The 24,644-nt window shown below is 44.0% G+C and overlaps 1 protein-coding gene across 3 annotated transcripts in view; it reads left to right on the top strand.

The window, feature by feature from the left end:
- The window catches only part of ASTN2 (astrotactin 2), a 912,080-nt gene extending 910,390 nt beyond the window's left edge, over positions 1-1,690 (top strand). For all 3 annotated transcript variants that reach the window (XM_047768264.1, XM_047768263.1, XM_047768262.1), the window contains one exon: positions 866-1,690. In XM_047768264.1, the coding sequence (XP_047624220.1) occupies positions 866-1,103 (238 nt within the window). In that variant the 3' untranslated portion in view covers positions 1,104-1,690. The remainder of the gene's footprint in view (positions 1-865) is intronic.
- Positions 1,691-24,644: the final 22,954 nt, after the last annotated feature.

Here is a 24,644-nt window from a genome sequence, read left to right as displayed (position 1 = left end):
CCGACTATGAACCATGAGGTTGTGGGTTCGATCCCTGGCCTCGCTCAGTAGGTTAAGGATCTGGCATTGCCGTGAGCTGTGGTGTTGGTCACAGACGAGGCTCGGATCCCGTGTTGCTGAGGCTGTGGCGTAGGCCGGCAGCTGTAGCTCCGATTGGACTTCTAGCCTGGGAACCTCAATATGCCACAGGTGCAGCCCTAAAAAAATAAATAAAGACTTTCGATAATATAAAAGCACAGAGGGCAAGGCCTTCTTCTGACTGTGAGAAAAGAGTATGAGAGAATTAGAAATGTAAGAAAGCAGACAGAGAGGGACTTGGTGGATGTTCAGGCCAAATCTACCTGCCCACCTCTAGTGGTCAGCTTGATGTTTGACCTTGGCCAAGCAATGTCATTTCTCTCAAGCTTGGGCTCCATACCTATTGAATATGCATAGAAAGCGCAAACTTTCAGGGCTCTTCTGAAGATTAAACACAATTTTTTAAATGTGTTGAAAGTACTTGCCCAGTGTCTAACACATTGTATCAATACATTTTAGTTATTATGATTGTCATTTACAAGTTATCATAATTTCCACTTGGTCAGAGTCCTAAGCCCCTATCTTATAACTCTTGTATCTTAGAAATGACATTGTTAGGTTAAAGGTTACACCTCCCTTTTGCTTTTCACTCATTACACAGTTGAAGAAGTCAAGCTCCAAGGTAATTTTTGAACAGGTGCATAAAAGGCCACATTCAGGTCGGGCATGGTGGGGAAATTGTTGGGACAGGAAGTCCTCATCTGTCTGTTGACCTTCACTCGCCACTGCAAAGGCCTCATCCTTGATCTGGGCTTCTTCCTTCATCACTGTCTCCCCCCTCTTCCAGGAAGGCCCACCTGATCCTGCGGCGGCTGGAGAGGGTGAGCGGCCACTGTTCCAGCCTCCTTCGAAGCGCCCACATCCAGAGCCGCGTGGACACCGTGCCCTACCTTTTCTGCCGCAGCGAGGAGGTCCGGCCTGCGGGTATGGTGTGGTACAGCATCCTCAAGGACACCAAAATCACGTGCGAGGAGAAGATGGTGTCCATGGCCCGCAACACGTATGGGGAGTCCAAGGGCCGGTGAGGGAGGGCGCTACCCTCCGTGAACACAGAGACTCTCCGTGGGAGGGGGAGCAGTGCTCTCGTGGCTCCTGGGGCCTGGGTGGGCTGGGGAATAGCTGAGGATGGGCCTGACAGATGAGGCTTGCCAGCAAGGCCAAAGCAAACTCTTTCTCTTGTGGATAGCCGACAGAGAACTTTGTAACCACTGGAATTATTCATTTTCCCCATCTTTTATTTTTTCTAAGATATCATTGACTCGATCAAAGTCTCTCCTTTTTAAACTTTTTCTTATGGATGGCGGTCAATCCCGAGGCAGGAGCTTTCAGGTGGAGACCAAGCGGCCTTTCCTCTTCTTCCTTCCTCCTGCCACACTCAGCTTCCCTCCTGCCGTGGACCCCGGGAGGAGACCTATGGAGAGACAACTGGACCTCTTCAGCATCAGGAAGGAGGCCCAGAAGATTGTTGCAGTGAGGAAGCTTGGGTCTTTAGGACTTTTTTTTTCCAGACGTGTTAGAGTTTGCAGGACCCCTGCCTCTTCCTGCTATACCTGTGGGTCCACACAGAGTCCCTGCAGGAATTTCCATGCATTAAAAATTCCTATTGTCTCTCTTTCTGCTTGGGTGGTGTTTCTTACTGATGGAGGAACCTCTGTTTATTCATGCAACAAATATTTATTGATTGTCTGCTACATACCAGGAAGCCCTGGGCATGCCACTACAGACAGAGAGGCTCCCTGTCCTCAGGGAGCATATAGTCCAATGGAAATTATAGAGAAGCAACCAGTTATGTGAGGCTGTGGTAGGGGAAGAACGGAGGTTACCTGAACTCATTGCTGCGTCATAAGACAAAGTGGAGGGGTTTGGAAATGCTTTCTTGAAATAGTGATGCTTTTGCCCCAGAGATGGGGGTAGCGGTGGGATTTGCTCCAGACAGGTTGGACACCATGAACAATATCCCAGAGATAATAGAAACCATAACTCACTCAAAGACTGAAAGCACTTTCCTTGAGACAAGAGCTGGAAGTAGGAAGAAGTAAGAGGTAAGTCTGGGAGCTAGGCTGAGCCTTGGAAGCCTTGAACAAAACATTGGATGGTGTTTGGAGGAACTGAGAGCCCCTGCAGAACATTATAAGAGGAGTCAACTTGCTCTTTAAGAAAAACCATTCCCTGGAGTTCCTGACATAGCTTAGTGGTTGACGAACCCGACTAGTATCCATGAGGATGGGGGTTCGATCCCTGGCTCTGCTCAGTGGGTTAAGTATCTGGCCTTGCCGTAAGCTGTGGTGTAGGTCACAGACACAGCTCAGATCCCGTGTCACTGTGGCTGTGTTGTAGGCCAGCAGCTACAGCTCCGATTTTGACCCCTAGCCTGGGAACTTCCATATGTCTCAGATGCGGCCCTTAAAAGACCAAAAAAGAAAAAGTAGAAGAAAAAAAAAAAGAAAAAGAAAGAAAAGCAGTTCCCACTCCAGAGTGTTGGACTGGAGAGGATGACCACTGTCATTTTCCAGAGGAGATGGCAGTTTGGATCCTGAGGTAATGGGGAAAACTGCCATCACTACCTCTGCTTTTAAATGGTAGTCGCACTGTTTCCATCCTGTTACCTGCAAGGGTAATGAGTAGACGAGGCTGTGTAAGTCCTTAACTTCCTGGCAGTAGTTCAGAGAAGCTATCTTGCTCAAGGAGATGGGGTGTAAGTCAGGTTCTCATAATTTCATAACAGGGATGACAGCTATTGAGGAGTGGGGTGGGGGTACTGTGGAAATTCAGAGGGGAATAGTGAATATCAGAAAAATAAAAGAGTTGAAAATAAGCCTACTTTTCAGTCTTAAAGAGTGCTAATGAGACCCACAATCCCTTCCTGATGATCTACATGCTGAGTGTTTTCCCCCCACCCCCAGGCCTCTAATAATCCACACAGAGTAACAAAGCAGGAGATTCTTCCAAACAACTCTTGGTGCCTAAAGATCGGCTCACCTTCCAACAGTCTAAGCTCAAAGGTGCTCTATTTAAGAAGTTTAATTATTATTGGATTTACATCTGTGCAAGTGTGTCAGTGGACTTTAGATGCATAAATTTCCACTGCAGTGTGGATGACTCTTCTCCTAAACAGAGTGTATTTGCAGAGGAATAAGCATCGTTTCCAATGAGAGGATGACAACAGTAGTCACCATCCATTGAGTACTTGCCCGTCTTAGTTATGGTAGAACAGACCACCGTAGACTAGGTAACTTATAAACAGTACAAATTTGTTTTTCACAGTTTCTGGAGGCTGGGAAGTCCAAGATCAAGGCCTCAGCCGACGTGGTGTCCAGTGAGAGCTGGTGAGTTCACCGGCAGCCATCTTCCTGCTGGGTCTTCCTGTGGTGGAAAAGGAGAGGAACCCCTCTGGGGTCTCCTTCGTGGGAGCCTGAGTCCCATTGGTGAAGGTTCCATCCTCATGACCTCATCATCTCTTAAAGGCCCCGCCCTTAAATACTGTCACGCTGGGGTTTAGGGCCCAACATACGAATTTGGGGAGAACACATCCAGTCTACAGAATTGCCACATGCCATGCCTTGTTCTGAGTTGCTCGTATGTGTACCCCTTCCTGAACCCTAGGTCCTGGGCCTTCACCGAGTCACCCCATTACTATTGCTTTCCATTGTCTTCACACAACCTGAGGAAAAGGTGCGTAAAGTCAATTGCCCCAACATGCTGGGGCTGTGGTCTGGGCCCAAGTAAGTTTGAACGTGAATCTGCCACCATTCACCAACTATTACCCTTAGGTGAGTACTTTGATGTGTGAACCTTAGTGTTCCCATCCACAAAATGGGGTAAATGATAGTCTGTTCCTGTGGGGTTATTGTGAGAATTGAGTTGTGATAACAACTGTAACGCACCCGGCACGATATATAGTAGGGTCTCTTTTTTTCTCTTCTAATAGACAATGTGCATAATGCTATTAATCTTGGAGAGATAACTAGGAAGCTGTCTGCGGAAGGCATAGAGAACTCTGATCAAGAGCAAGAATTAGTGACAAGCAGCCCTGTGAGGTATGTGGATTGTAAATAGTGTTGAAAGTTTAACTCAGGGAGAAGTGACCACAATGGTGGAATTTAGCACACCACACCAATTTAATAGCAAGAGCCCCAGGACCCATGTGCTTTTTCTCTGAGGTTCTCGCAGATGGCTGTGGCTTCTGGATAGCTGTCCAGTTTGCCAACATTAGCTGACCCCCTGAGAATATCCATCATCAGGCTGCCCCCAACTCATTCTACCACCCAGGCCCCTCTCTGGCCTCAATCTTCTTTTCTTGACAGTGTGGAGTCTGTTGATCTTCTCAGCCCCCATAAGGCCCCCAGGAGTGGGCTTGAGAAGCCCAGTGAGACAGGTGTGTTTATGTGTGTTTGTCTGCGCTTTGCCATCTAGGACAAGGAGGTTAAACCAATATTTGTTAAGATGTTTCATTGGAAAAAGAAATGGCAAAATTCTTGAGGTGCAAGTGAAGATGCTGGCTCCAGTGCCCTGGCCTCTGCACAGCCAGACTGATTCATGTGTTGCTACCAAAAATGCCAGGAAAGCTCATGCCCCACTATGCTGGCAAAGACAAGGCTTTCCAGGTGGTCTCTGCTACTGAAAAGAGAAATTGTGCCCATGTGGTCTCCACTACTGAATAGAGAAGCTGTATGTACACAGAGGTGTGGGTTAGGGGTGCACAGGAGGTCACCCCTATATGACTCTCATCTTCTGTAGGGTCAAGAAGTGTCTTCTCCAGACTGGTTTCATGATAGACCATGAATTGCATAGACAAATGCTGATAACTACCATTTAGGGTTTTCTCATCCTAGCAGTGACTCTGCATACTTACTTCAATTAACCATGTGAAAAATAGCCATGCGCTAATGTGACCACTAAAAAATTTTTAATCAAAGGAAGTGAGGTTTACACATGTTGAATAACCTGCTTCAAATCCTATAGTTAGTAAGCCATGCTATTGAAATACTGAGACCTAAACATGGACAGATTGACTATTTCAGACGAGTGGGTTCCGAGCTTATTACCTCTTAGGGCACATGTGTGTAATGCCCCCCCCCCTTCTCCATCTTAAGTCAGAAGATAAGTCCCTCTAACTTCAACCAATGTTTAAGTACTAATTTCCACGTTCGGGGTACTAAGGTGAACAAGACCCAGATCCTGCCCTTAAGGAACTCCCAGAATTTAGCTAACTAAATTTCGTGTGATAAAATCAGACCTTTTGGAATCAAGCCAACCTGAGATTAAATATTGGCTGTGCAGTTTACAGTGAGGAAGGGCTGGGCCCTGAGAGAAGTGTACAAAGCAAACTCAACAGGTCTTGCTAATTAAGAGGCTCAGATTAGCTGACATTTACTTAAGCCTCACTTTCTTTTTCTATAAAGGAGATGAATACACTATCTCAAAGTATTGTTGCGGAGATTAAATTAGGTAGTGTGTAGAAAGCTTTGAAAACAGGGCTGTCAATAAATAGTTATTACAATGATTTTATTACATGAGAAAGGATGAGTGAGATTAACTTTGCTTCAGGAAGACAGGCATCAGGAAAGACTTCACAGTCAATGGATGAATAAATTCAGTAAGTAAAGCAGTAGAGAAAGGACATCATTAGCAGAGAGACCAACATAGTTCTGAGAGAGTGCCGTGTTTGAGGGATGGTGAGCAAGGGGTGTGGGCTGAGAGATGGAAGGTGTGTTCAGAGAGGCTGGCAGTACAGACCACATTGGCCATTGGAAGACTGAAAGAAGGGATGTGACTGACACAGGCAGGTAAGCATTTTGAAAAGACACTTCTGGTTGCAAAGTAGGAGAATGGAAAGAAGGGAGAGGTGTGGTGGTGGTATGTAGGAGAGAGATGAGGCCCTGAGCTAGGGCTATTGCAGTGATGAGGCTGGACCTGAGTGGTATGAAGGAGGTTAACTCAATAGGACTTGCTAACTCAGAGGCCCAGAGACTTGAGTTTTCCCTTTCTTTTTAGTGTCTGAGAGTTAGACTGAGCAGGACATGGGACGTGAAGTAGGTGGTAAGTCCACTTGGGCTGAACAGACAGTGCCTGGATGAAGCAGGATTTGCATCATGCAGATAAGAAATGATAGGAAAGTAAGAGAGCCAAGGATATCATTTAGCTTTATATGGAAGCCATGCATGGAACTTCATGGAACTGCATCAATGTGTTATGAGTTCCAAATGTCCCATGGCGAGGGACTGTGTGAAGCCAGTGTGGACGCGAGGAAGAGTTAAGTACTGAACTTAAGAAGAGTGCTGGATTCTGCATCCTTCTCGTCTCTTCCTCCTCCATCATCATCATCATCACTATCCTCATCTCTCTTATCATTTAATTGATTGATTGATTACCATATGCCAGGTTCTTTACATGTATAATCCCCAGACTTTTTCATACCCTGTGATATATAAATTATCACTCCATTTTATAAACGAGGAGATTGAACTTCAGAGAATTTAAGAAGCTCCTTGGTCTTAGGCAGCCAGTAAGTGGCAGGACAAAAATTTCAATCCAGGTGTCATCTGACCCCAGAATTTTAATGACTCTGTTGCCTCCTAAGGTGGGGAGCTCTGGGTTTGAGTCTTGCCTCCGTGGTAGAGTGGCTGAGTGACCTCAAAGAAGCCATTCATTCTCTGTGAGCCTTGGGTCCTCTGCATGCCCGCCATACTAGAGAAGATGTATGTGCCATGGATTCGAGGAAGTGTATTAGATGATGACTCATGTATAAAGAACAGTTTTCACCTCCCTCTCTCCTTTATCTTCATTACCTCCTTTTGAGGTTGACGATGACAGAATGAATGGCTCCATTTGGCCAATCTAGAGAGGGTTAAGGTTCCAGGAAGGCTGTAGACCCTGGATTCCCAGCCAACTCTAATTCCCTAGAGACAACCCCAGTCCTACTCATGGCCATTCTAGCAACTGGTTGCTTAGGGTCCAACAGCCTTGGGCAAGTGACAACCTCTCCATGCCTTCCCAATTAGGAGGAATAATAGTGCCTCTCATGAGGTTATAGTGAGGAAGAAATGAGTCCACATATGTCAGATACCTTGAACAGTACTTGACATGTAACCAGTACTATATAAGTGTTAGTTGTTGTCACTGTTCTTTTGCTCAACACCCTATGCTGTAACCACACTGAAAAATCCCCAGAAATGCTCTCTTGTACCTTCCCTCTTAGCCTTTGCATGTGCAAATCCCTCTGCTAGGAATGCCTTTCCAGCTTGGGCACATCCATCTGCAATGTCTTTCACTGGCTTCCTGAGTTGCCTCTCCCAGAAAAAGTTGGTCACTCCTCTGGGGTCTTATGGTAGGATCTCCTGCCCCCATTCTAGTGTTCTCTTCATTAAATGTCATTGTCCCCCACAGGACTCTGAGGAACATAGGACAGTGAGAGCATAGATTGGGTAGTCTTCTCTCTATGGCCTTGGAGCCTCTCAATGGATGCAGCTCATGGTGGAATCTGTGTTCATCTAGCAAAATTGAGCTTGATGCCTAGCATGACGTTGTCCTAAGGGAGAATCCCAGGAATCACATGAATGCCCAGGACCCCTTGAAAACAGTGGCCTTTCCACTTTGCACCATCAATGCTGCCTACGAGGGTCCCTGAGAGAAGGGCACAGCCAAACAAAACCCACAGGCTTTGTGTGGGGGTGTGCTCTTTAATTGGCCTCTGCCCATTAAACTGCCAGACCCTGAAAGGTGCTCACTTTCAGGGTCTGTCTCCCATTGGAAACTTTGCTGCATGTATTTGTACATGTTACAGCCGAAGCCAGGCTGCTCTGTTTTCCTGTTTTATGGGAGTTGGCAGCAGGGGAGGGTGAGGGGCCACAGGTGTGCTCTGCTGGACAGGCGGGCGTACATGTGTGTGCATGTGTTTGAAGGAGAAACGAGAAACCTGGGGTGGAGGTTGTCAGTTCTGGTGGCAGTGAGTGCCATAAATGGGAAGCTAGGACTTCGGATCCTGAACTGTTACGTTTAGAATGGATAAGCAATGAGGTCCTACTGTACAGCATAGGGAACTCATCCATCATCTCTTGAGATCGACCCCAATGGACAATAATAACGAGGAAAAAATGACTGGGTCACTATGCTGTACAGCAGATATTGTCTCAACACTGTAAATCAACTATACCCTAATAAAAAAATTTTTTTAAAAAAGAATTCAGATTCTGGACCCAGCTCTGACCCTCACAGACTGCAGAACCCTAGGTCAATTTCTCTCCAGTCTTAGCGTCAATGTCTTTTCATAAACACATTGATTGGTAAAATCAGCACATGGATGAGGAATCCTTCAGCTCTAGCATTCTGGGTTCTCAAGCCCTCAGGGCCCACAGCTGGAAATGGAGAGAGTAAACAATCCTATGTATTTGTAGAAGTTGCTGTTTACAAATCAAACCCCCAGGGGAGAGGCGTCACTTATTCCAAGAAAACCTCTCTATGACCCCCATACTCAGGACAGGGGCTCCTCCTTTTGGTTCTCACAATCCCATACTTCTGTGATGTTTCTACTTAGTCCACTGGGTTCTCATCATGCCTTTGGGAATCTGTCTTCTCCTAACACACGAACTCCTGGGTGGGGCCATGATTCATGTCTTCTGTGCCCAAGGACATGTCAATCCATATGGTAGGTACTCAGGAAATATGTGCTGATGCGACTCTTCATAGTTGCAAAGCCATTTTTGTGTTAATCTTCTAGGAGAGGGCCCTGGATCTGCACTTCTTAGACAAAGAAAGTGAGGCTGGATTTATGTCCACACAGGATCTCCAGGCCAGAGCAGGGCTTTGGGCTTCTTCTGACCCCTTTGGGGTCACCTTTGGGTGCAGTCCCCTTTGGGGTGCACCAAGAGGTCCTTTGGTGGAATTGCCCAGGAGCCACTAGAGGGGCTGGAAGAACTTCTTTGCGGGAACTGAAGTCTGTTCAGATGTAAGGCTTCAGCACCCTCTCCCTTGGTCAGAGAGGCTGGTCTCTTGAGGGTTCAGATTAGAAATGATAAATTTCAATAACAAGAGACAACAATTACCACCTGTCAGGCACTTTCCAGGCCAGGGTCTGTGCCAAGGGCCTTAATTACACTAGCTCATTTTGTTGTGACCCACCCCCAAAGTGTGGCTGCCAACATTTCCAGTTCACAGACCAAGTCCCGAGGCTCAGGGAAGTTAGGGCATATGCCTAGGTCATGCCATTAGCAAGGAACTGGGCTGCAGGCTGATTTAAGACTCAATGATTCCTGCAGTTCTGTCCTCATAACCACATCAAAGGCCAGTGCCCACATTCTATAAATGGGAAGACTGGGGGCCAGAAAGGAAACAGGACCTGTCCAAGGTCACACAGCTGACAATAGCGAGGGTGGAATATTCCAATTTTTTCCTCCAGTGCTTTACTGACACCTTGGCAACCTCAGGTCCATCCCTCTTCCTGACATATGGGCAGATAAGGAGGGGCATGGAAGAAAGTTTTACCTCTGTTCAGGAAGCAAGGCCAGTGCCAAGTCAGGCCAGCCTCCCCAGGCAGTTTTGTAGTCCAAACACCAGCCTGGTTGCGGTTCACTAGGTTTTATGATCAGGGATGACGTCGTTTCTTCGTTGACTTGCAAACTGTTCAACGCCACAGTCAACACACAACCTTCCTGGGGCAGAGCCAAGAGTCGTGTGTTGAGAGGGGTTGCCCAAGGGGATCAGCAAGGCCATCTCTGCCTTATCTGAAAATAAAACATGACTGATCAGCTATGTGGCCTTGGGCAAATTTCTTCCCCTCTTTGGATCTTGATATCCTGTGGAATGTCATTGGATTGAAATTTGCAAATGACCTGAGAGTTTAGGGGCAATAAAGATTTTTAGTGCCCACTCATTGAGATTCCAAGAGTCTTGGGAGAGACCTGGGAATCTGTATTTTTTTATGTTTCCCAGGGTGACTTTGACTCATGCCATGTTTCAGAACCACAGATCTCCATGATTTCTAAGAATGTTTCCAAGCAGAGCACAGAGAGCTTGTGGTTTACACGGAGGATACACAGAGGCCCGATCGCATCTTTAGATGCTGTGATAGTAGGCATGCAGCTCGAGGAACAGACTCTTTTGTTGGGGTTTAACAGATAGAGCGCAGACCAGAGGTTTGCCCAGGGAGGTTGGTTTTGTCTCCATATGAAGGACTGCTTTTTTGGTGTGTGTGTGTGTGTGTGATGGTAAACTTCCCAGCACTTGACAGGTACAAGCTGAGAGTCGAGCAGATTGAGATTCACATCTCTGGGGTAAGGGGCAAAATAACTGCAGAGAGAGTGGTTAAAGGGTAGAGTAATTCTGAGGAATGAATAGGGGTCTTGGAATCAGACAACCATGGATTTAAGTTCCAGCTGCCCTAAGCCTGGGAATTGTACAGACCTAAAATGGAATTTTCTCACCATAAAAGATAGGAACCCCCATATTCACCCTTCCATCCTGGGATGTTGTAGGGAAGGCATTATGAATAAATAAGAAAGGGTCTGGCATAGAGCCCTACACGCAGCAGGTGCTCCATAAAGGTCCGCGTTTCACTTTTTCTTTCACTTGTGGTTTTCACATGCCCATCCTGTTGGCACCCCCATCAGTTCTAAGAAAACCTAACTTGAGGGAGAAAGAGCTGCTTCTTACCTAACCACATGTTCTATTACATAAGAAACAGGGGCTTGTGTGAAAAAACAAAATCAACAAACAAAAATAGAACAAAGCATGACAACTGGGCAGCAGAAGTTTCTCCCGTTGGCTGAGGGCATGAGGCATGGACCACAGATGAGGAATTTTTGCCCTTGTTCCTTTCAAGTCTTCAAGTGAAACTTCCAGTTGGGGATGGGCCAAGCTCAGAGCCTGCTCCCCACATCTGTAATTGGGTTAATTGCATTTGGACTTGTTTAATATCTTTGTCTCAGTATCAGTAGGCTGTAACCATCACAGAACATGCTGCAACACTTGACGCTGAGCAAAACAATGTGATATTTCCAAGCAGCGGGGACCCAGCAAGGATGGCATTCTGTAGCCTCCTTCATTATCCGCTGTCACTCCAAAGGGCAATTTCAAATTTAAGTATCATTATGGTGTGACCCCGTCTGTGGCCAGTTACTTTTTGTCATACATCTTATACCCAAGTAATGCCAAGTTACTTGAAATCTGCTGCCCATTCCTTTCCCCCTGCCCCCCAGAACTCCATAACTTTGCTCATCCTGCGAAAGTGTGTGAGCAAACTCTGGCCACCTTTATTCATCTACCCAAGTCTGTTTAAGTAGTTGAAACGTCTTTTTTTTTTTTTTCTTTCTGGCTGTTGAGCAACAGTTCCCTCTTCTCAGCAACATGCTGATGTTTTGGAGGGAGAGTATAGGACCATTGGGTATTATCTTGGTGAAAGGTAAATCAGAGTGTTCTGTTCTCCCTGTGCAGAGGATTCCTCTCATTACCCAGGCAGGGTTGCCAACTAGAGTCTCCCTCTCAGGACTCTGAGTCTTGAGCAGAGGGATGCAAGAGAAGAACAATTGGGGTTTGTTTCTCTGTGGAGCTTGGATGAGATTTTTGAGCTCTTTTTGCTGCTGAGCCCCTGAACCCCCCTGGCTTTTTAACTCTTTCAAGTCTTATTCTCCAACCTTTCCACCAGGTGGAAACCTGTGTGCCAAGCTCTCCCAAATGCTAACAGTAAGTTCTCTTTGTGTCAAATTCTGTTGCTGCCACTCACAACCCATGAACTCTGGCACAGATATTCAACCACGATTCAAGAGTATTTCCTCTGGGAAGCCTTCCTTGAACTCTCAGCCACAGGGCTCATTTATTCATTCATGTTATTCCTCTGCAAGCCTTACTCTGTGTTTGGTCCTGTGCTGGGCTCAGGCAACATGGAAGCTGGGTACCTGCCCCCTCCTTTGAGATTTCCCAAGTGCCAGAGATCGCATCTATGTTAGCCCCACCAAAGCAGGTCAGAAAGCTCTGGGTTTTATGACTGTGTCCTCTCAAGGCTATGTGATCTTCAACAGCTGGGCAGTGCTCCATTCACCTCTGGGCCTCTACAGCCCAGTGTGGTGCCCAGAGCCTACTGGATGCTAAATAAACCTGTACTGAACAGGATTGACTTACTTTGGGAGGCCCCCTATGAAGCCTTAAATCCATAGCTGCTTTAAGAACTAACCTAGGCAGTGAAAGTAAAGAGGAAAAAAATGGTTGGGTGAAAAAAATTGCAGTGGATGTGTGTGCTTCAATTCAATGAAGCACTCTTTTACTGTTGGTCTGTTTAGAAATATATATATATATATATATTCTACCAGTAGCAATGACCTACTGAGAGCTTTGGCGATGGGATGGAAAGATTTCACCTAAGGGTTCTAGTAAAAACCCCAGTGAAAGGGATTCCCATTCCCCATCTCTCCCCACACCCTTCCCTCTTCCCATAAGAAGCCTTAATGGACCTTTAGTGCAATTCTGACAAGATGGAAATTGCAAAGAGATGGAATTTCCACGTTGGGCAGAGAACAGAGGAATGTTATTCTTCTTGCTCCAACCCTGAGCTGGCAAGCTGCCTCTGGGTGGGAGAAGGGACTTTGTGAGGGAACTAGAGCAGGAGCAGGGAAGGAGGCAGAAGCCATGATGATGGGATGCCAGGCCTTCAGATGTCTGCTCCTCGCAGATGTGCCCTCGACGGCTTGGCCCACACATCTGGGAGATAGTCGTCGCCACGGCTCACATCTGGAGAGCACTTTACAGGTTGTGAAACCCTCTCACGGATGTGTCTTAAGCAGATTCCCACAGCGAAGTGGACGGAGCAGATAGCACTGTCCCCACTTGACCCGTGAAGCGCCTAAAGTTGTCACATGGCCTTGCTTAAGCAGTGATGGCAGTGGCAGTGATGACGACAGTAAGGACAGCCCACACCCATAAAGCACTCACCATGGGCCTCCTGGCCCCTGCATTCTGCCTGTATTCATTATTGAATCTCCATGGCCTTTCTGCAAGATGGTTATTTTTTTTTTTTTATCTCCACTTTACATACAAGGAGAATGAATCACACGAGGGTCTAGCCCTTGGCCCAAAATCACACAGAGAGCCAGTGGCAGAGCCACAATTCAAGCCCAGGAGTTTGCCTCCAAAATCTATACTCTTAACCATTATTTCATGCCTGCCTTCCTGTCAAAGCAGGGAAGAGAAACAGGTCTGACTCCTAATTTCATTTCACTGTTGATACCTTTGTGTAAAGATAGAAGCATGATCCTGGGGGGAGACATTCCTCCACTCTAACTGTGTGCTGGGTGACTAAGCCCTGCCTGGCCCTGGGGTGGACAGTGGGAATCGCGGCCTTACCACCCCTTTCCACTGGCCACACATGCACCAAGCATCAGGACCATTCTGTGTCCAGCTCCTGAAACATATTGAGCACTTAATAGTGTGAATAAGGAGTTCCTGCCATGGCGCAGTGGAAACGAATCCGACTAGAATCCATGAGGATGCAGGCTTGATCCCTGGCCTCGCTCAGTGGGTTAAGGACCTGGCATTGCCGTGACCTCTGGCATAGGTTGCGTATGTGGCTCATATCTGGTGTGGCTGTGGCTGTGGTGTAGGCCAGCAGCTACAGCTCCAATTTGACCCCTAGCCTGGGAAGCTTCATATGCCACATGCATGGCCCTAAAAAGACCAAAAAAAAAAAAGGAATCATGTGAATGAATGTGTTGTTCCTACTCAAGCAGGTCACAGTCTAGAGGAAAAAGACATAAGCGAATATAGAGTCATTTTTATAATTATAATACAATTACATTGTATATGTATATACATTATATGTATATTATATATTTAGTGTGTGTGTATGTATGTATGTATATTATGCACACACACGCACACACACATACAAGGGAATGTCGAGAGCTCTAGTATGGCCTGGAGATGAAATGGAGGAACATGAGTGAGGGAGGCTTACTGGCACTGCCACTAGTTCAACATACCTGAAATGGAGAGGTATTGTAGATGGAGCACCATCCGGTGAGCCTGGACAGGTAAGCTGTGATGTGTTCCAAAGAGCTAGGCATTAGGGGTCAGCAAACATTCCCCCCCCACATTTTTAAAAGTTTTATTGAAATAGCTGATTTACAGTGTTGTGATAATTTCCGCGATACAATAAGTGATTCAGTTATACGCATACACACATCCATTCTTTTTCAGATTCTTTTCCCATATAGGTTACCACAGAATATTGAGTAGGGTTCCCTGTGCTATATACAGCAGGTCCCATCAAACTTTCCTTAAAGGGAAGTACATAGTAAATATTTTAAGCTTGGTGGATTATATGGCCTCTGTAGTACCTACGCACCTCTACTTCAAAAGTAGACATAGATGGTATGTAAACAAGTGAGCATAGCTATGTTCGAAAAACAAATTGTTTCCAAAAATAGGTGTCAGGCCCGCTTTGGCCTGTGGGCTGTAGTTTGCTGATCCTGACGTAGGCTGTTGGGTGGGTCTGAGGCAGTATGATCAAGTTTATTTTCCCTCCTTCATTCATTCCTTAAGTATTTCTTGAACACCTGATACATACCATGCATAGTAGCAGTATCTTCCCTCTTGTTGCTTACAGTCTGCAGGGACAGAAAGAATCAGTCACCACAGACTGGCACATCCTCTGATAGATCAAAACAGAAGGGGTCATGAGGTCACAGAGAGAGGCCCTTAAACCCAAATGTGGAAGGACGGACCCACACCAAGGAAATAATACTCGAACTGTGGCCCAAAGGATGAACAAGAGTAAATGAACTGAAAAAGCAAGCGTTCCAGATAAATAAAAGTTGGGTGGAGCTAGAAGACTCTCAAGGCAAGCGGGCCTAAGAGGAGTTCAGTGTATATGGGGCAAGGATGTGGTAGGGAGAGTGCCAGGAAGTGAGGCTGAATGTTAAGTGCTCCTTAGATCAATGACATGCAGTAGAAATACAGTGTCAGCCAGGTATGTAATTTAACAATTTTCTAGTAGCCACATTAAAGAAGTTAGAAAGAAATGCGTAAAATTAAATTTAATCATGCAGATGGTCCCCAACTTGTGATTTTTCAATGATGCAAAAGTGATTAGACATCCAGTAGAAACTGTACTTTGAGCTTTGAATGTTGATATTTCCTGGGCTAGTGATGAGCTGGCTATGTGATCCTCTCTCATGACGCTGGTCAGTGGCAGCCCCAGCTCCCAGTCAGCCCTGCCATCACGAGAGAAAACCACTCGTACACTCACAGCCTCTGTGTTTCACTGTCAGTACAGTATTCAAGAAATGACATGAGATAGGCAACACTTTATTATAAGATAGGCTTTTGGGGGGAGTACCTGTTGTGACTCAGCTGGTTAAGAACCAATATAGTGTCTGCGAGGATGCAGGTTCAATCCTTGGCCTCTCTCAGTGGGTGCGGGACCTGGCATTGCCACAAGCAGTAGCATAGGTCACAGATGTGGCTCGCATCCAGTGTTGCTGCTGCTGTGGTTTAGGCTGGCAGCTAAAGCTCTGATTTGATCCCTAGCCTGGGAACTTCCATATGTCACAGATGTGGCCATAAGAAAAAAAAAGGGGGGGGGGCTTTGTGTTTGATGAGTTTGGCCAACTTCAGGCTAACATAAGTGTTCTGATCATATTCAAGGTAGGTGAGGCTAAGCTGTGCTGTTTGGTAGGTTAGGTGTATTAAATGCATCTTTGACTTCAGACATTTTCAACTTATGATGGGTTTATAGGGGCATAACCCCATCATAAATCAAGGAAGAAGTGAATGTTTTACTTAACCCCAAATATTCAGATTATCCTTTCAATGTGTGATTAATATAAATAATTATTAATGAAATTCTACTTTTTTTCTGGTACAAAGTCATTAAAATCCAATGTAGGAGTTTCCATTGTGGCTCAGTGACTTAATGAACCAATGTTTCTTTGAGGAGGCAGGTTCAATCCCTGGACTCACTCAATGGGTTAAGGATCCAGTGTTGCCACAAGCTGTGGTTAGGTCACAGATGCAGGTCGGATCTGGTGTTGCTGTGGCTGTGGCATAGGCTGGCATCTGCAGCTCCAATTTGACCCCTGGCTGCAAACTTCCATATGCTAGAGGTACAATCATAAAATAATGATAATAATTTTTAATAAAATAAAATCCGCTGTGTATTTTCCATCTCAATTCAAAGTAACCACGTGTCAAGAGCTCATGTGGTGAGAGGCTTCTGTGTTGGCTTGACCATGCAAAGCCATGCAGGCCGTCAGTGGAGCAGTGGAGTCTGGGCTGTAGCATAAGTGTGGTGGGATTTTTATGTTCCATATTGGTGGCTGGATAGCCTGTTACCTTTTCTTTCTTTCTTTTTTTTTTTTTTTTTTGGTATTTTTAGGGCTGCAGCCGCAGCATATGGAAGTTCCCAGGCTAGGGGTCCAATCAGAGCTACAGCTGCTGGCCTACACCACAACCACAGCAACTCAGATTCCTTAACCACTGAGCAAGGCCAGGGATCGAACCCGTGTTCTCATGGATACTAGTCAGATTCATTAACCACTGAGCCACGAGAGGAACTGTTAACTTTAAGTTTGTGGTTTCCTTCTGCCTAATTGCCTTGGGATAGAAAGCTCAAAGAAGAAAAGCAAAACGCAGAAGAGTGGAAGAATGGAGAATGGTCAACTTTGGATGGGCAGGGAAAGAAGAGTAGGTGGCTTTACTAGAAAGCCTGTGAAAATTGAATAGAATAGAACCGAATTTCCAACTGACCTAGACAGGTGATGGTTGAGAGGTGAGATGTCTGGCAGATCCTACTCACACAACGGGGAGTCGAAGCCCCGGGGTCCAGTCAATCATCAGCTCTAAAAGCAAACTGGCAACCTTCTCACTCAGAACCTGAGGATGTGAAGAGAGGGAGGGCAGGTCACTCCAAGAGTCCACCTTTGTGACCTTGATTCGAGTTGGAGGCTCAAGAACCCAGCCCAGCCTGTGGCTGAGGAGTCTGGGACTCCCTCATTTCTGAGCCTGTGAAGGCTGAGACCAGTCTTCCAACTGAAACTACTAGACCTTCTGGGTGGGTGGGCTAGTCTCAATTATAAAAACCCTTTCTCAGGTGTTCAGATGTCCTTCTTGCTGCCCAGTTCCCCACCTACCATCAAAACTTCAAACCTAGGCTTCTGCTTGATTGCAGATTTGATTATATTTATTCAAACACAAGCAATAGGGATGTGCTAAGTGTTGGAATTACTGATCATTTTTTTAAAATTACACTTTCTATCTCTAACCACATGCTCATATTGGTTAAGCCTTAGCAATTGGAGGTCTTTGGGGCAACCTCTTTAATGAAAAAAATGAAAAAGATTGGTAATTAACATGATTTGAGTGTTAGCATACTTTACCAAAGTGCTGAAAAATTTTGTTTCCTTAATTGGTTTAGTTGCAGCCTGGAGTTTATATCACTAATTGGATTAGCATGTGTTTTCTTCATGAATGGTGCTTAATTCAGACTCTGCCCAAATATGTTCATATCTCAAACAACCACAGAAGACTATGGTGATCCAGGAGATACAGGTTGAATGAGAAGCAGCTTGAGTGTTTTGAGAAATGGAAGAAGTAAATGGACAATTAGTGTAGTATGGTTAAGGCGGTTTTGGAGAAAATAGGGGCTGGCGGGGCCACCCCAGGCTGGAATGAGCTTGGATAAAGCTTCCAGGAGCATCATCAAGCATGGTTATGTTTGGGGGTTCAAATTTAAATTTCACCCCTTAAGGGTCTTATGGCTTAGGGAAATTTATATACTTTCTTGCCTCAATTTCCTCATGTATAAAATAAGAATACTGATATTCATATCTATTTTGATGGATTATTATGTAGGATAAATAAGTGTGTGCAAAGTGCTTACTTCCCTATCAGGAATATAGTGAGCCTACAGTCAGTGTAAGCTATCATAATACTAAGTATTGATATGCTTATCTAAGCTGAGACTAAGATAAGCTGAGCTAAAGAATGAATAGGAACAAGCTATGTGTAGCTAATGGAGAGTGTTCCAGGTAAAGGGCAGAGCCTGAGTCCAAAGCTCAGAACTAAGAGGACATGGCAGGCTACAGGGACCAGAGGAGGTTCAGAGTCTGGAGCATAAAGTGAAGGGTGGGTAGGGGGCAGTGGGGATGGTAATAAACAACAAGTCTTGCGAGGTAGGAAGAATCTAAAATACTGGGCAACTGTATCCTTGAGGAGTGAGCCTATTTCCAAATCTCAGGCTCCGAAGACAACTTAAATTTGCAGGTGAATGGAGCCCCAGTAACTGATGCTTTGTATGTGTTAACATGAGTTACAGGAGAACTGCAGCTGTTTGAGATGAAAGCATTTGGCAGAGGGCTTCATGGAAACTATTTTAAAAATATCAACAGAGAGGAAAATTTGTAAGGACTCAACAGAAAGCCATTCCCCTAGCAGAAAGGAAATATCAAGGTTTGGGTTTGGGTCTTGGATAGGGCACTAAATGTCTGGAAACTAAGTTCTCGCTCTGACTCCTTGGGAAGAGATTTTGAAGTTGGTCCTTGGGAGTTCTGCCTTCCTGGCCTGAGCTGGTAGAGATGGTGTGTTTCTGTGTGTGTGTGTATATATATACAGATGGATGGGTAGACACATTGTGTATGTCCGGGAATTGGAGAAAATGGGACATCTGGTAACCTCTTGTCCTACATGTGATCTGTGTTACCTTTGCATATTTTTAATCCTGGAAAGCAATGTATTCATATGTGCCAAGGTATCAAAGAGAATGAGCTGCTCCTTCTTCCTGCAAAGCCCAGATAGGTTCCTGGTAGGAGCCAGAGAAGAGGACCCAACCTCCTGGACAAACTTTTGGGCAAAGGACAAAAATGTGCACTCCCTCATACATTGAAGACAGAAGAGGAAAGGAAGGAGGTAATACAGAATCCTTGAAGTCAGATGAACCTGACTGTCCTTCCTTCTCTTTCTGAAGCACTACTTATACTTCAAGTCTTATTTCAAGGCTCCTGGAAGAAGTCTTCTGGGTTCTTCTCCAGCCCCATCTCCTTTGATGGCCCACATGGAGACAAGGTTCTAAATTCATTGCTGTGCATTCTCTCACCAGAATTCTCTTATCCAGGCCACTCCCTCTGCCTGGAACTCCCACCTCTCCCTTCTTGGTCTGGCTGACTCCTAGTCAAGGTCAAAACTCCATTTGATCATCACACTCTTATCCTCAGGCCTGACTCCCTCTCAAGCTTGGCCATTGACATTAAAAAATATGTTTCCACTCTCATGTCTTTACCAAGAGACAGGAAACTCCCTGAGGGCAGGGGCCATGTGGTGTTTATTTTATCCATTTAGAATCCTCATTACCTAGCATATTAGGTGTGAACACATGGACAGTTGAGGGATTGGATCTGTGCTTGAAGTATGACCCCCTTATCAGTAGCAACCTTATCTTATGGAAAGTTTTCAGAAATTAAAATTCTTTGGCCCTACTCCAGAACTACTGAATCAGAAAGTCTGGAGTGCGGCCTGGAGATCTTAACAAAGGATTCTGATGCATGCTAAAGTTGGAGAACCACTGGTCTAGAAAAAGGGTTGGACCATTGTAATGAGAATGCTGCAGTTCCTAAGAGGTGACACTAGCTTCAATAGAACACATGGCTGTCATGAACTATGGACAAAATGTTCTTTGCTCTGTTAGGATAATTCTCTAGGAACTCTCTGGTTAGTTTTCTGTACATTTAAACTGATAAAAGAATTCATGCAACCATCTGTGTCTGTCATGACACATATTCCCAGCACTCAGTTCCCCTTTCCTAGGAAAAAAAATGCTATAGTTTTGACCCCTCATGGCCTTTATACCTTTTCTGGCTACATTTGGCCCATACACATTCTCATGGCCTTTATACCTTTTCTGGCTACATTTGGCCCATACACATTCTCATGGCCTTTATACCTTTTCTGGCTACATTTGGCCCATACATTTGCCAGGTGACCATGGCAACTATGTGTATTCTAAGGAAATCATACTACTCCCACCCCCCCCCCAAGTAATCAATATCAATACTACTGCTTCCTACAACTCTCTTGATCCCAACTGTTTTTTTTTTTTTTTTTCCCAGTATTGCCCATCATGACCAGGTCATTGCTCACCTGAGCCACTGATCTAGCCTCCCATTTAGTCTCAGTACATCCTGATTCTCCCCTTCAACCCTCGTTCTGCACCAAGGGCTCTACCTCAGAATTTACATTTGTTTCTTATATCCCTTCCCCTGAAAATTAGCATGTCTGTCCATTGCCCTCAGGTTAATGTTCAAACACCATGTTCTTTAGAACCTCAAGCTCTAGGGAGCTGTTGCTGTGATTATCCTGGGTTGGTTAGAGAAGATAGAGATGGGCTAGCTAGGAGGGTCCCTCATCCCCTTTTGATTAGAGAATTTTTTTTGACTTGTTGGCATTTCATATAATATTTCTCTTGAAGAATGGATTACATGGCCAAAGTGCTAAAAAAAAAAAAATCATTGACCCACCTGATTACATCTAAGCCAGCTTCCCAAGAATATGAAGCCTGGAGAAGGAAAAAGCAGGCGGGGGTGGATTATTATTACATGGAGGCTCCTTGGGGAAGGCAGATTAAAAACTGTTCAGCTCTGTTTGTGGGTAGAATGAGATTCCTCGAGGAATGAGCTCCATTCTTTTGGCTGCTTCTTCACCTGCTCCTCCATGGCCTTCTTGCAGTTCCATCACAGAACTCATTTTGAGAGCAGTACACCCAGATCATCTCATTTCATCTTCATCTTAGTCATCATTATCCCCAGTGTCCAGATGAGGAATCAGGAGGCTCAGAAGTGAGATAGGTCATCCATAGTCCCAGTGCCATAAAGCAGAACAGCAGAACTGGAACCCAGGAATCAACTGTTCATTATTCCACAGTAGCAACATGCATTGCTTCTCTTCGCCTCACTTTGTAGATTCAAGCTTTGTTGTATTTTAAAGAATCATTGCAAATTTTGGAAGAAAACATGTGGATGCCAATTCCTGCTGAACTGAAGTGTGGGGTCTTATTCCACTTGTGGATTTTGTAGGAAAATGTCTTCTTTCTAATGGAGCATTTTTTTCCAATGAATCTTTTAAAATTTTATACTGACATGTAATATACATACAAAAAAGTGTGTGCACACTTATGATAAGTGCTTGATGAATTTTCATAAACTGAATAGATTTGTGTAACCTGCACTCAAATCAAGAAGGAGGCTATTACCAGCATCCTCAAAGCCCCCTTATTGTCCCTTTCCAGTGACTATCCTGTCTACCCTCTGAAGGGTCCTACCATCCTGATCTCTAATAGCATCGAAGTTCTTTTCTTTGTCTTTCTATTCATGTTTGGGTTTCTTTCATTCTCTTTAAAAAAAATAATTTGGGTGAAATTCATGTAACAAAATTAACTACTTAAAATTGAATAATTCAGTGGTATTTAATATATTTACAGTCTTGTGCGATCAGCATGTTTATCTAGTTCCAAAACATTTCCATCACACTAAAGTAAAGCTCTTACCCAGTAATCAGCTTTCCTTTTTTGCCCCTCCTCAAGTCCCTGGTACCACCAATTTGTGTTATGTCTATATGTATTTGTCTATTCTGGGTATTTCATGTAAATGGAATCATATGATATATAAACTTTCGTGTCTGGCTTCCTTCATTTAGCATAATATCTTGGAAGTTCATCGACTCTGTTGCATGTATACCTCATTTTTTTGTTTTTGTCTTTTTGCCATTTCTTGGTCTGCTCCCGTAGCATATGGAGGTTCCCAGGCTAGGGGTCTAATTGGAGCTGTAGCCACAGGCCTACGCCAGAGCCACAGCAATGCGTGATCTGAGCCGCGTCTGCGACCCACACCACAGCTCATGGCAACGCCGGATCCTTAACCCACTGAGCAAGGCCAGGGATCAAACCCGCAACCTCATGGTTCCTAGTCGGATTCATTAACCACTGAGCCACGACGGGAACTCTGATACCTCATTTTTTTTATGGCTGAATAATATTCATTTGTTCATGTATACCACAGTTTGTCCATTCATCTATTGATGGTCATTTGGGGCTGTTTCACCATGGCTATTATGAATAGCACTACTTTAAACATGTATGTACATAAAGGAGTTTGAATATCTGTTTTCAGATACTTTGAGCATATACTTGGAAGTGGAATTATGGGATCATACGGTAATTCTGCATTTAACTTTTTGAGGAACCAACAATCTGTTTTCTTCAGTGGCTGGGCCATTTTATGTGCCCACCAGCAATGGAAAAGGGTTTACATTTTTCCACATCTTCCTCAACACTTGTTATTTCTCATTTTTTTAAATTAAAATTAAGTTTGTTGGAGTTTCCATTGTGACTCAGTGAGTTAAGAACCCGACATAGTCTCCATAAAAATGCAGGTTCGATCCTTGGCTTCACTCAGCAGGTTGAGTATCCTGTGGTGCTGCAAGCTGTGGTGTAGATCGCAGATGTGGCTTGGATCCTGCATTGTGTTGGCTGTGGTGCAGGCTGGCAGATGCAACTCTTGATTCAACCTCTAGCCCAGAAACTTCCATATGCTGTAGGTGCAGCCCTAAAAAGAAAGAAAAACTTTTTCCAATCTTTGGGGAAATATGTATTCAATTTAATCACTCATTTTCAGTTGGAGTCTCTCTTTGTAGTAGTTTTTAATATGTTCTTGGTAAATTATTTGGAAATATTTTCTCCAATTCTCTGATAACTTTTTTTGATGCACAATTTTTTTTTTTTGCTTTGGTTGAAGTAAATTTATCTTTTACTCATTCTTGTAGTGTCATATGTAAGATTCATTGCAAAATCCAAAGATATTATTATTTACTGCTGTATTTTCTTCTAAGAATTTTGTGGTTTTAGCTTTTATATTTAGGTCATTGACACATTTAGTTAATTTGTGTATATGGTATGAGGTAGGGGTCTAAAAATCTTTTGCATGTGGGTATTCAGTTTTTCCAGTGCCATTAATTGTCCTTTGCTTATTTTTGTAATTCATAAATTAGAAAGTATATAGTATATATCTTTTGTGTCTTCTTTTGTTTAATACCATTTTTATGGATTTATTCATACTTTTGAAAAACAATTATATATTCTTACTGCTGTGCAGCATATTATTGCATTAATATATACCACTTATTTGTCCATGAAACGGTTGATGGGCATTTGGAAAGTTTACAACTTTGGTCTACTGTGAATAGTGATGCTGTGAACATTCTAGGACCTATCTTTTGGGGAACATATGTATGAATTTCTGTTGGGTGTACTCATAGAAGTGGAATTACTGGATCTTAGGGCCTGCTTATTTTTAGCATTAGATTCTGTCATAACATCCTCTTAATCATGAAAAACTAAGAGGCTATTTTTATGATTATTTTTATTTTTTCCATTATAGCTTATTTACAGTGTTCTGTCAATTTTCTACTGCACAGCAAGGTGACCCAGGCATACATACATGTATACATTCTTTTTTTTTCTAAGAGGCTGTTTTTAAAATGTCTCTCTTTATGAATAGGTATTCTACCTATTTTTATTGACTATGAGAAGTAAGGCAGTGGGGCAGGCAGATATGTCGAAATTGTGGGAACTAGAAATACACAGAACCTTTCCCTACTAAGTGCTTTCATTTCCAGTACAAATGTTCCCCACACTGTTAACTGTGCTTCTTCAGTTACAAAATGAAAATTCTATAAACCAACACTGATCCTTCCCAAAGGTGGCATAAATGATGCACCCAAATCAGCAGCATTACAGGTAAACTGGAATGGTTTAAACAACCCTCCTCCCCTTACCTTAGGTAAACTCTGTTTTTGTGTTCAGAACTTTCCAGACTATCCATCACAGAATCACTAACCATAAGAAATGCAAAGCTCTTATAGGCCTCAAGTTTCTCACTGTTTTTGAAAATGGGAAATCTGAGGACCAGAGAGAAATTTTCCCTAGCCAATGGGAACACTGAAACAAACCCTTTTTTTAATTTTTATGATAAGGAGAAAAGATAGCACTGGGGGAAAAAAAACCCAAAACCAAATAAAACAAAAACAAAATATGGGTTTGGATATCTGTCATGTCTGGGCCGAAATCCTGGCTCTGCTAGTTATTTACTGTGTAATTTTGAGCAAGAGATCTCATTTCTCTAGATCTTGATATCTTCATCTTTAAAATGGATTTAAAGATAGGAGTTTAAAAAATATGAGTTTAGAGTATTGCTTTTTAGGATTAAATTAGAACTGGTAAAGGGTGATTTCTCTGTAAATGGAGATTTTTCTTTTTTTAATGGTTATAATGAGGGTTGTCTTTCCCCCACGAACTAGTCAGTAAAAGATAGGATAGTTAGAGAAATGTACACAACCAGTTCTCATGGGATTGAGGCATGACCAGTGCCATTCCAAGAACCAAAACTCTGGCTAGTCATGGAAGGCAGCTTCTGGCAAAAATGCTCACTTAGCAGCAGTTATGGTACAAATTGGTAACTTGCTCCAGGGGAAGAGGGTAGTACAAAGATAATGCTATCTCTAATCTGTTTAAACAAGAGGTGTTCTGGTTAAGGAGGGAG

Source organism: Phacochoerus africanus, chromosome 2, assembly GCF_016906955.1.
Source record: "Phacochoerus africanus isolate WHEZ1 chromosome 2, ROS_Pafr_v1, whole genome shotgun sequence".
Classification (NCBI taxonomy): Eukaryota; Metazoa; Chordata; class Mammalia; order Artiodactyla; family Suidae; genus Phacochoerus; species Phacochoerus africanus.
The sequence above is the reverse complement of the archived record's forward strand: the minus strand, read 5'-3'. Positions and strand labels throughout refer to the sequence as shown.